The sequence below is a fragment of the Takifugu rubripes genome, chromosome 5, assembly GCF_901000725.2.
Source record: "Takifugu rubripes chromosome 5, fTakRub1.2, whole genome shotgun sequence".
Lineage (NCBI taxonomy): Eukaryota > Metazoa > Chordata > Actinopteri > Tetraodontiformes > Tetraodontidae > Takifugu > Takifugu rubripes.
The window spans coordinates 5,706,074-5,718,094 of NC_042289.1; the positions used below are offsets into that span (position 1 = coordinate 5,706,074).

At 48.5% G+C, this 12,021-nt stretch overlaps 1 protein-coding gene across 1 annotated transcript; it reads right to left on the reverse strand.

Annotated features, from left to right (window-relative positions):
* Positions 1–2,438: 2,438 nt before the first annotated feature.
* Positions 2,439–3,646, reverse strand: socs1a (suppressor of cytokine signaling 1a). The gene is made up of 2 exons (NM_001098640.1): positions 3,532–3,646; positions 2,439–3,139 (listed from the first exon to the last, which is right to left on the reverse strand). Exon 2 carries the CDS (start codon positions 3,080–3,082, stop codon positions 2,465–2,467), a length of 618 nt encoding a protein of 205 aa, NP_001092110.1. The 5' UTR covers positions 3,083–3,139; positions 3,532–3,646; the 3' UTR covers positions 2,439–2,464.
* Between the last annotated feature and the right edge of the window lie 8,375 nt (positions 3,647–12,021).

Below are 12,021 nucleotides of genomic sequence, written 5' to 3' on the forward strand. Positions count from 1 at the left end.
GCCTGTGTGTTGGGGAAGGGGGCGGAGGTGTGCGCAACCACAGTCATCTTGTGGTTGCGCTGTGTTTCTCTCAGTACTTCTCTTCAGGGAAGCCTGGTTCGGTGTGTGCAAACATGTGAATGTGTTCCTGGTACTGCAACCATAGTCACGTGATGAGATGTGCGCGCGCGCGCGCGTGTGTCCTGAACTAGAGACTGCTCTGACCAAAATATTGACTGAACTGATCTTCGCTGAAGGAGCTGCTTGTGTTTCAGATGCGTATTCTATTCAATTAGGGCCAAATTGCTAGAGTACAAAGAGAAGCACTGGTCTCAGGAAATAGTGAATTAGCCGCTAGCATCCTCAGCCTATAATATACCTACAGACCTCATCGTCCTTAAGAACATTTTTAGCAGACTTCTGCGGTCGGTCGACGCTAAAAGTGACCGTGGTGACTAAGTCATGTCCGGGAGTTGTCAAAAATGAGAAAGCATTGTTCCCCGTTGCTGCCCGTGTATTTCAAGGGCCAAAAAAAATCACAGACCTCACTCACTGCCTTTCTCGCTTCTTAAAAAAAAATTCAGAAATGTCCTGAAAATCGAGAAGCTCTGAATGGAACCGCTACGGGTATGATTCAGCGGCGGTCTGTGCGTGTGCGTGTGCGTGTGTGTGTGTGTGTGTGTGTGTGTGTGTGTGTGCGTGTGTGTGCGTGTGTGTGCGTGTGTGCACAGTGGGTTTCTAGGTAAGCAAACGTTGAGTTCCGCCCCTCCCGTAGCTCTCCAGCAGGATGAAGTAAGCAAATTGTCAAGTTTGAGTCAAAATTGTTAACCTAAGTTTCAGTGACTCATTGTTTGGGTGAGTGGTGACCGGAGACTTGATGAAAATTTCCCCAGAAGCATCACGAAGCTTTCTGGTTTAATTTAAGCAACAGTGTGCTTGGTTACGAGGAAGCCGTTGTAGGTTGTGATGAAAACTTTTTTTGTCTGACAGCAAAGTTCATGGAAAGGCGTAATTGGGCAAAAATAGTTATTTGGTTTTTCCGAGTATCACAAACTCGCTTTAATTTTTTTTTTTTTAACCGTTCGATCGTGCCGGATTTGAAGTTCACCGAAAGAAACTTTGAAGGTTTCTGACTTGTCTTTGGCGTCCTCGCCCCCCCCTTCTTTAAATATGGCTTTACTGAAAACGGCGGTCTTCGGAAAAGCCAGTAGGTGGCGGGTCCGCCCACCGGTGGCGCTGCGCCTTCGTGCAAACCCGTCTCAATTGTCACTCTGTAACCTGTAATCAAGACCCCGCCATTCAAAGCATGACTTTGACATTAAGGGAGAAAAACCTGCCCCACTTCCTCGTTTTAAAAAAAAGTCACACTACCTTTGCTTCAAATGGAATTAGCATACGCTTTATAATGTGTCACCTCTGTCCCCGTTTCTGGTAAGTGTCGGATAATAGACCATTTAGGACCAAACCAGCCCCGCCCACCCATGTTTGTCGTGAGATGAATCACTGTGGGGTTACTGTACTCCTGTCTTTGATGCACGATGATGAGAAAGGAAAGTCTTCTCGACATATCGAGTATCCGTTTACTAGCAAGGTGAGGCCATTTTTGGGAAGTGAAGCCTTTTAGCTGGTCCTCACAACTTCAGAGGTTCCTGTCAGGGTTAAGAGATGGTGCTGAGGTTAGTTTAGGTGAGGGCAACACTATTAAATCTGTTAGCTGAGATGGGTAGGGCCAGGCGGAATGAGTCCTCATAAATATAGATAAGCGAGGAGCTGTTTCCCCTTGGCCAAAAGGTAAATAGAACAAATAAATCATAATAGAAGTCAGTTTGAAGACTTTATTACAAATCTAAAAGCAAATATAATTATAAATATGCATTCACACACAAAAATGTTTACAGTACATGGACGGGCCGGACCTCGGGGTTCCGCCGGACCTCGTGGCTCCGCCGGAGCCGTGGCGGCCTCACAATCTGAGCTGCCGTCACTGCTGCAATACATTCAGGTAAACATTCTACATTAGAGTATTGAATCTGCTAATAGCCTCATATCGCCAACAAGGGTCCTCTCTCCGGGTCCGAAGAGCCTCCGACCTTCGGCCCGACGCGCTTCTGGATGATGTTTAAATATTCCCAGACCTCAAATGTCCAAAGATGAGCGTCGGGTGAGACATTCAAAGTCGATCCCAGCGGATCTACAATCTCTGAAATCGCTCGGTTGCGTCTGTGATTTTTGTTTAATGCAGCATTTCGGAACCTCTGGCGAGTCCTCCGGCGCTGGAGTTGATCGGTGTGCGTGGAAGTAACGAGCGCCAACAATGGACGCCGGACAAATGGAGTCCGTTGGCTCCCTTCCGTGATGATGGCGTCTCTTGAAGCCCGCGTTTGTTTGTAACCATGCCGATGAGGTCTTAAGATCCGAGCCTCCGTCCGCTCCTGGGGGCTGGACTTCAGTAAAACTGGAATCGAAAGTCGTAATGGGAAGTTTCTTAAAGTTTGTAAGGGAATTCCAGTAAGAAACCCTGAGCAACCCGAGTGATGGGCAGGTCCGAGATCTGGCTCCCTCCTCCGGTGATGCTCATGATGCGCTTCCTGCACAGCTCCTGAAGCGTCGGCTGCCATTTCCTGTACGGCACGCTCAGGCTTTTCTTGGGAGAACTGACGTAATACTCCAAAAGTGCAAAGAGCGTCGGGAACGAGCGCTCATTCCCCGCCAGAGAGAACTTCTGCCGGCTGTATGTGAGGCGCACGCTGACGGGTCCACCCTTGGCGTGATAGGAGAGCGTGAAGAAGACGTCCTTCTGCCGGCTGTCGCGAATGAGGTAACTCCCCAGAGGAGCGTCCCTCAACATACGATGGGCGTCCTCCACTCCCAGGGGGCCCCAGTAGAAACCACAGCGCTCGAGCTTGGACGCTGTGTCTGTGATGATGTTGCAGTCCTCCTGGCAGGAGAAGGTCGGGAAGTGGGTCCGATACAGGGAGATGGCCGCTGATGTGGGCTTCGCGCCTGCGGTGGCCCAGTTCTGGAGCTGGCTGGACTGAGGGGTGTCTTGGGGCTGTTGGTCTCTGAGCTTGTCTTGATCTGTCACGGCGCCGTTGGCTACCATCCTAGAAAGGAGAGCGGCCTCAGACCCTCTCCCATCTCTACCCACAACAATGACATCCTGGAAGAGAGGAGAAGAAAGTCAGGGATGGAGGACTTTTTCAGCTTACGTCCCTAATCTGCTGGTCTGAGCTGCTGAGAAGGTCCAAAACAGGAAAACCGGGCGTGGGGGGGGGGGGGGGGGGGTTGCTTGCACAAGATGTTTGCAAAAACAGTTCAGTCCCAGAAGTTGAAACTGGTACAACAGACAAGAGGTTTCCAGGAAACAGGACTGTTGAGTGTTTCTTCTTTTTTCCTGGGTTTATTTATTTATTGGAATGGGGGGGGGGGGTGTTTGTATTCCTGCGGTTCCTCGACCCTTGTGATTAAACCCGCCTGCCCGCTCCCGAAGAGCAACAGCAGTGGCGGTGCGAAAACTAATGGAGGTGCTAAGAAAAAGAGGAAAACTCGTACCGTTTTGTCTTTAAGTGCTGCGGCGGGTCGAAGGTCGTCTCCCGGTCCGGGCGTCCCCAACGCTTGGATCCAGAACCCGGTCTCGGCTGTCCTCGCAGCCCTCGGATTCAGCTGCGTCTCAACGCTTCTCGCCGCGCCTGCTTTTATACTCGCCTCGCCGTCGTCCCGCCCCTGTTTTCATGGAAGCCATCGAAAGTGAAACTCCGAACGCTTCTTTTGAAATTTCGGCGTAACCACAGGTCACGTGACCGCGGAGTAGTTCATGTAATGACCGCGTTTATTTTAAAGTCACGGTTCGGCAACCGGGTCGAACGTTCCGCTTTCGTCTCTGGCTTTTGGGTCCCGCTTGTCTGAGGGGTTCGTGTGGAAGTCTTTAACTGTTTTGTTTGCTTTGAATTTTTTTTTTTTCTTAATGGGAAACGAATCGCGTCGGAGGAGTGAATCGCGCGCAGTAACCCAGGCGCTAAAGTTCTGGTTCCCGGACAAAACTCCGGACAAAACTCCAATAAACATGGTTTGATGTGCAGGAGGCACTGCAGTATTTCACAAGGGTTCAGTGCTGCTGGTAAATGCCGCTGTTGCGGTTTAAATTCGTTCTTTATTAAGATTTTTCAGTCATTGTGGCGTCGTGAGGCAGAACAGGGAGGGACCTAGCAAAATAAGATGCTGCTGATTGAAGCTGGCTGTTTGTGCTCAAAACATCACCTTTTCTTCCATCCAGTGACACCACAGCCTTCGCTCAGATGTTTTCAAAGAAACTGGATCATTAGCATCAACCCACTTGATCATATTAATAAACTCAATCGGAGACTCCAGCAAACCCCGAGCAGCCACTGAAACTGCTCATATTAGTTCCTCCAACCAGGAATTTGGTTTAAGGACTTGCAGAACGACGGTGAACAAAAGAGTGAGACGCGGAGGAGCAGCTGGAGGAGTCTCCTCGCTTGTCTTCATCCATTTCCCCATTTAGGTCCCCAACTCTGCTGCTGGCATCCTTCCCTGAAGATTAGGCAAAGTCTCCAGCATCAGAGTGAAAGTTACTCGCCGGTCTAAATATGAAACCCAGATGAAGTGATAGTTAGAGGGACACATGGGAGGGGGAGGGGGGTCCTGACTCCTCTACAGACTGGCCACCATCATCCTCGCTAACCCTTCACAGTGGTAACTGAAGAGATCCAGACACACACGGGTTAAAATTGGGACTTAATCAGCAGCAGATTCAGGGTTATTTTGACTCCACAGATTTCGCACACATGTGCTGGGCTCTGCAGCGTTGCGCTACCTGTGTTCTCCATGGGTTTCATTTCTCTGAAACAGGGAGGGAAGCAAAGCGCTGCGGCAGTAAAGGGCTTTGTTTGTCCTTGCAAACTGTGTTTAAGCCTAGCTAGCTGTGTATACCCACATGCTTGCATGCTGCGTAGGTTTCGATTCATGGAGATTTGCAGCGTATTAGCATCCAACAGGCCGATGTGAGCATTCGTGCACCGCAGACAAACGGCTTTTTTTTCTTTCCAGAGGATCTGCCGTGAGTTTTAGCTGGTGAAGGAGTCGCCTGTTGCAGAGGCCATGCTGGCATTCCCTCGTGAGCGATAGCAGCACGAGGGGCTTCATTTTGCTCCAGTCTGGCAGGGCAAAATCTTGGCATATGCCACATCAGTGGATATCTGCGTTTCAGGCTAATTAAAGCTCCGACAAATGTGCTTCCAAGGCCTGGAGGCAGGAGCTATTGGGCGTTCCCTAAAGCATGTGTGAGGGTTAGAGGATGCGCCTCCCTGTCGCCCAGCCTTCCCATCAACGTGTTTATGCTTTTATTGTCGTTGGTAATTTGATCATTTCTTCCAACCAGCCTGGACTTTCATTTTTCCTTATTCGCTCACCACTGCGATAAACCCAATGGCCAACCTGATTACGAGCAAGAAAAAGAAAGCGAAACTTTAAAGTTCTTTGGAATGCCAAATTCCCGCCGTGTTTGCTTGTAAACACGCGAATGCAGCTGCGGCTAAAGAGAAGCAGGACTTTGAGGAACCTTCCTGATTATTATAAAGAGGCTCTTGAAATGTAATAGAAAACATTCCGCATGATTACGCATCACCTGCCCCACAAATGTGGAAGTGCCAGTGTTCTGAGCGAGCTGCTGCTGGGGTGACTTCAATATTAGGCAAATGAGTCGGGGAGGCTGCGCGACTACACGGCCGCAGGCCTGTAATGACAGAATCCTCCCAGTGTGGCACAACTCCTTGGAGGTCAAAGAGAGAGTAGGTACAGATCCTGCAGACCAGACGCTCAAACATTCTCCTTCTGCAAACTTTCTGCTAGCTGTTGCTGTGTTGTTAATCCCACAGTTGCCTCCATCCGCATCTGCCCACCAGGACGCTGGAATGCCGGTTGCTCTCCAGTTCTCCCAGTTTAGCCCAGACAGTTGTCAATAAATGCTTGGTTGTGGTCTTATCCCCACATTTAATTTAACATTTAACACTTCGAGGCGATGATCTGGGGCTTTTTTCTGTTTAGATATTAACACAATGGTGTATTGTCACATCACTTCTTTTTTTTTCTTCTTTGTTTTGTTTTTCAGGGACATTGTTCCTGAGAGTTTTGCCAAGCAGCATTTCTCTTGAAAGGCAAAAGTCAGCTGGTCAGCTCCATTTCACTTGAATTCCATACTTTACAACCCCCCCCCCCCCCCCCCCCCCCCTCCCCCCCACACACACATCCAGACTGGCTGACGCTACATTGAACTCATGTGAAAGCAAAAGCTTCCCATTCCAGAAGATATCAGGATATCATAAAGTTACCTGTGCTAACATGCGTCGTCAGACTGAAGGCGGCAAACGCTTGGCTAATTATAGCTCACCCTTTTGTGTGAAGTCATTGCAATGCTGTCACCCCCACCTTCAAGATCATCCTCAGCTGGAGGCGATGGGTGAAAAGTCCCTAAAAGAACCGCTGTTGTCATCCGAACTTAAAGCAGAGATTTTAAATATATATATATATATATATAATATATGATTTTCCATGATACTTAAAGTGTCTCTCAACTTTGTCCATTCAGGGCTACAGTAGAACGATGGCAAACACATCACTGTTGCGCCCCTGGAGGGGGACCCGCATCAATATTCCTCAATCTTCCACTTTGATTATTGACAATAGACGAGTGTAAAGTTTACAGGAGCCATAACTTCGAAGCTCATTATTTCATTGTTACCCACATTTAACAAATTATGCAAGTAAATAAGCCCTAAACAGCTCGAAATCAATATAAACCTGCAGCATTGGTGCAACAACAATCCAAATGGTGGATTTGTAGCCCGAGTAACACAAAGCTTGATGTGTTTCTGCATGTAGCGTCCTGTCACCATGATGGCTCTAAATAGTAATCAGCTAGTTCCATCTATTTAGCAGAAAACTGTCAGTTTGCAGGAAAATGAAAGTGAAAGTAAACAGAGGCGGGGCCTCAGGCTTATAAGATGCCGATTGGCTCTCGGAAACTGCCCCCCCCCCCCCCTTCAAAGGCTGTGTGTAGTGTTTTTGTTTCTTTCTGTAGGACTTTCTGTTACTTTGTGTCCAGGGATCAGGGTGTATCTTCTGATCCGTATTCGGTCACCGTTCAAGAACGCTGAGGCAGAACTGTTCTTGGAATGAGCTCTCTTTGTATCAGCGCTGCCCCATGATGTCATAACACCCCCCTCTGCGTGTCATTGGAAAAGAGTTGTGCTATAAATCAGATAAAATCTAAACTTTTCTGTAACCAAAAAAAAAAAAGGAACAGAAGTACTAAGCTCATGATGCATTACGGTGAAAAAAAAAATTCCACATGTAGTTTCGCTATCTGAATTAAAGCAGGACTATATTTATCCAGCCCAGGCTAATATAGACTGTTGCGTGACTCAGTGGTGGACTGTTATGACATTTGATTAGACATCTGCTGCAGACAGGAAAAGAGAAAAGGAGAACTTGATGCATAGATGCATGAACTCCCCCCAAATGTAACCAAAAAAGGTACTTGGCTCTGCTCTGAATGCTGTGAGGTGGCAAGGGGGGGGGGGGGTTTGGAGCTTATTGTGTGGGTGTCTCAATTAGAGGCCGGGGTAGATGATCACTGGGTGTAAAGGGAGACGAGTCCAGCTGTTAGACTGACGGATGCTGCAGACACACTCGTGCACTCCTCCATGTCAACCATCCTTTGCTTTCCTTTCATTTCCTGGCACCCTCTAGCTTCCCTCTGGCTGGAACGGCAGCGACCCTTAAGGCCCCTTTAGGCCCACGTGGGCGCACCGCAACTGGCTTCATTTAAAAACGTCAAACAGAAACTCCGATGTCAATGTGAGAGTGACATCACCGAGCTGAAGGTCATTGAACAGGAAAAGGGAAGAGATTCTTAGACTGTTTATCTTATGCTGTCATGGTGCTCTGATTAATTACTCTGTGTGTGTGTGTGTGTGTGTGTCTGAAGCGTGGAAAAGGGAAATGACGATTTTGGATTTCTGAAGAAGGATCTAAACCGTTTACAGTAAGTACAGGCGAAGGGCTTGTGCCACACACACAAACACACACAAGCATTAGAAAACATGGCTGGAATATAACAATGATTGTTGACATTGTGATGCTAAATCTGAGCCGCTGTTCTCGCTTCTGTCCCCTCCTGCAGCCCTTCAGAAACCCTGAAGTTTAAAGTTTGAACGCCGTTTTTCTCCTCTCCTGTGAGTCAAACCGTTCCCATCCTCTGGCTCTGACGCCGTCGCCCAGGTGATCTTCCGTCTCCACGCACCTTCGTGCCAAATGCTATACTAGCCAATAAAGGACACATGTGAGGACCTCTCCAAAAGGTGTCTCCAAGCAGGCCTGTTTTAAAATGTCCTGACAGAATGTCCTGTCCAATATATCAATATGTCTTCCTTCATCTTCATCAAAACTCTGGATCAGCCTTTCCGTCGCAGCCTTCATGCAGAATTGTGGTCCGCTGACCTTTCGTTTGTTGTCACACTGAGGATTGTTCGCTGTTGACAATAAAACAAGCACCGTCATTGTTGCTGGTGCGGTGTTCTTCCCCTGTCATGTCATTTGTTGAACAGGGAGAATTTCAGCTGATGTCAGCAGTGGCCTTTTCACAAGGATCAGCCTGACATCAGTGTTGCCGTTTACTCGGTAGAACACCCTGGGCTTTTTCAATGTCAAGGACATCTCAGGATGACCGTGAGCAACAGTAGGTAGATAGATAGCACAGGAACAGTATGAACGCTGACAAAGTAGCTGTCATTATCTTTAATGGAAGTGAAGCCACCTGACTAGTTTGGTCAGTGTAAAAGTGTGTGTTAAAGTTCCAGTGAGGCTTGTTTTGATGATCAAATATCAACAAATTCATGTGTTTTACAGTATACGTTAGCATAGTAATCCTTCCACTCTGTATGTTTAGTTTCTGAAAACTAAAAAAAAAAAAACTTACTTTATTTGCAGACAAACTTGTATTTTGACGGTATTTGAGTCCTGCAATCTGTATTCTTACCAGCAGATGTCACCAAATACAGGTTTTGTGTCTGCTTCAGTCTTTCCAATCGCTGATAAATGCAGTTAGACGTTTGCTGATCATTTTTAAAGTGAGATCACAACACGTACTGTTTTGGACGCATCCTTACATTTCCTCAAATGCAACAAGCTTTGAAAAACCTGACTCGGAAAACGTGGAGCAATGCAAAAGAAATTAGGAAAACGCACAAGAATTTTTCCCATCGGAACCCAGTGGCTCGGAAACAGCGTTATAAATGCTGGCCTCTAGAGGGCGCCATTGTGTTATTTTAAAACAGCCTGCCGCGGGAGGGCGCATGTGGGGGGGGGGGGGGGGGGGAGGGGGGGCGTAGAAGTGAAAGAGGGGGTGGGGGAGAGACAGCGAGGTCACAGGAACATGCTGTGTGGGTGAGCTTTAGATGAGTGATGAGAGATCATCATCAGGCTGCTGCAACAGTCCGCTCTTATCGTTCCTCTGCATCTGCAGCGCACTTTCTCTTACTCTCTTCCTCGGGGCGCACGACACGCCGAATTTCTTCACCGTAACCTTCTCCAGAAGCTTCCAGTCGACGCGTTAAGAGTGTCGTTAGGTTTCCAGAATAGTGGCTACACAAAAGAGCCTCATATTTTGGAGCCTCATATTTCCGCCCCGCTGATTAAAGGTTAAGATCCAGTAGCTCGGTGGTCTGCAGGTGGCATTTCCTTCCCCGTTACTGTAGCAACAGCAGCCGGCCCGCCGCCCCGTGCGTTTAACCTCAGCTTGCGTGCTGAGAAGCGGCGCGCACACATTCAAAAACGACTCGACGCTGTTTCACTTTCACACCGAGACCGTCCCAACGTCGGGAGGCGCAGATTACGTAAGAAGACGTTTCGTAATGAGTCGCAACTTACGGAAACAGTCAGAACCGACGGACGCGCGACTTACGGGTGTGCGCGCGTGCGTGTCTGTGTGTGTGGGAGCAGATCCGGACGTGTTCAGCGCGCACCTCCGTAATGCGCGGAGGTCACAGCTTAAAAGCGCCGCCGACTGACAATGTTTATGCGGATATAAAAGCGTCATTTAGGTCCACAGATGAAGCGAACCTGTTAACACTCGCGCCACCGTGCCCGGGGCAGCGCGCGAGCGTGCGTGCGTGCGTGCGTGCGCGTCCGTACCTGAGTCTGTGCGTCACGGTGCGGCTGCGGGGGGAAGAAACAACAGGTTTATGTAACGAAGGGGGGGGGGGAGATTCACCAAAGATGTTTAGAGGATGGAAAGTGGAGGAGATGCAGTCGTCACGTGGTGTTTGAGGCAAGCTGAGGAGAAAAGAAGAGTGACAACAAACAAGAAGAGTAAAAAAAAAAGCTAGTGCCATTCTTAAATCCTTGGTCTGGTGACTTCAGGGAAATCTGATGCAAATATAAGCCCGAGTCGACCTCCAGGTGTCTTTGTGTACGACAGTTTATTTGACAGGATGTCTCAAAAGTTCCTTTCTGCTTTGTTCTGGCCTCTCTGGCCTAGATGGAAGTGCAACGTTCTTCCAGATATTTAGAGGTCTCACCTGTAAATGAAATTTAAAAATAAATAGTTTTGCTTGCAGACATGCTAAACCGAGGCTGCACGGACTGATTTCACTTCAGCTGTTGATGATCAATGCCTGTTAGCATGCTAGTATTAGCATTACGAGTGGTGCTTTTGCATCTCTTCCTTTCAGGTGTTGTCCTCGTTTACTGCAAATTTATGTCACAGAATTATCCCTCGCTCTCTAGGAGATGAGAAGCAACGTAAGGCATAAATCTCCGCGACACGCCGCCCGTGCACACCGTTGGACATCAGCGCTGGTTTAGAAACCTGCCCTAGTTTGGTATCCCAGGGGAACGGTTGCATCACACTCGGTGTATTGATTAAATTGAAAGAGACCAGCAGCTTATGCGCGAGGTGACGGCAGTCATTCCTTCACTATGGACGGCGGCGTGTCCCCGCCTCCACCGCCGCGGTTCCCGGCGGCTGCCGTCACCCCTGAGAGGTAATCGGGCCTCATCACTTTGCTGTGGTGGAGGTCTGCGCGGCCATGCTGGTAGACAGGTTTGCAAAACCTGAAGAAAAGCCCAATCAGTCTCATCTAGGTCGTCCTCTGCCACATGTGGATGATGACATCTCTGAGTGTGTGTGTGTGTGTGTGTGCGTATCTGAAGAACCTGTCATGAGTCTCCATGGCCTTTACACAGGTGCGATCAATACCCTGACCCTGACGAGTTAGCGCTCATCTCTGAGTCGTCACATTCTGGGACACTTCTGCTAGCTTTGTGCCGCTCTGATGCTTCAGCGGATGTTTCGGGAGGTGCGGACGTTCCTCTTGTTATTCTCAGGTTCAGACTTGAACGTGGCTGCAGCGACTTGTTCCCACCAGTGGTCCCACCAGTTCTCAGTAACACACACGCAGATGTTTTCAGAGGAGCCCCCGTGGGTTTACCACCAACGCTAACATTAGCGCGGCTGGTGTGGACGCAGGTCAGAGTAGCGTGCCTCGACTTTAGTGGAGTTTGGGTAATTCATCAGTTTTGCAGAGGAATAATGAAGCCATCAGGTTTTTGTCCTTGAGTTTGTGTTAATGGTTCCTGCTGCTGGAACATCTCGTACCTGCAGCACAGTCCATCGGATTAAATGCCACGCTCGGCGAGGATCCTAATTGGCCAGGTCAGAGTAGCGTGCCTCGACTTTAGTGGAGTTTGGGTAATTCATCAGTTTTGCAGAGGAATAATGAAGCCATCAGGTTTTTGTCCTTGAGTTTGTGTTAATGGTTCCTGCTGCTGGAACATCTCGTACCTGCAGCACAGTCCATCGGATTAAATGCCACGCTCAGATTTACTCTGAATGGTGCAGAGTGTTAAAGGTTCCACGCCCAACTTCTGAGACGACCTGGCCAGTTTTCCTAAAATGTGACATTCCGTTTGGTCCGATTGCTTAAAAAAAAAAAAAAAAAAAAAAAACCCCAACAACTTTTAAAC

Coding starts and splice junctions, on each gene's coding strand:
- socs1a (NM_001098640.1), bottom strand. CDS start 3,082: ATGGTAGCCAACGGCGCCGTGACAGATCAAGACAAGCTCAGAGACCAA.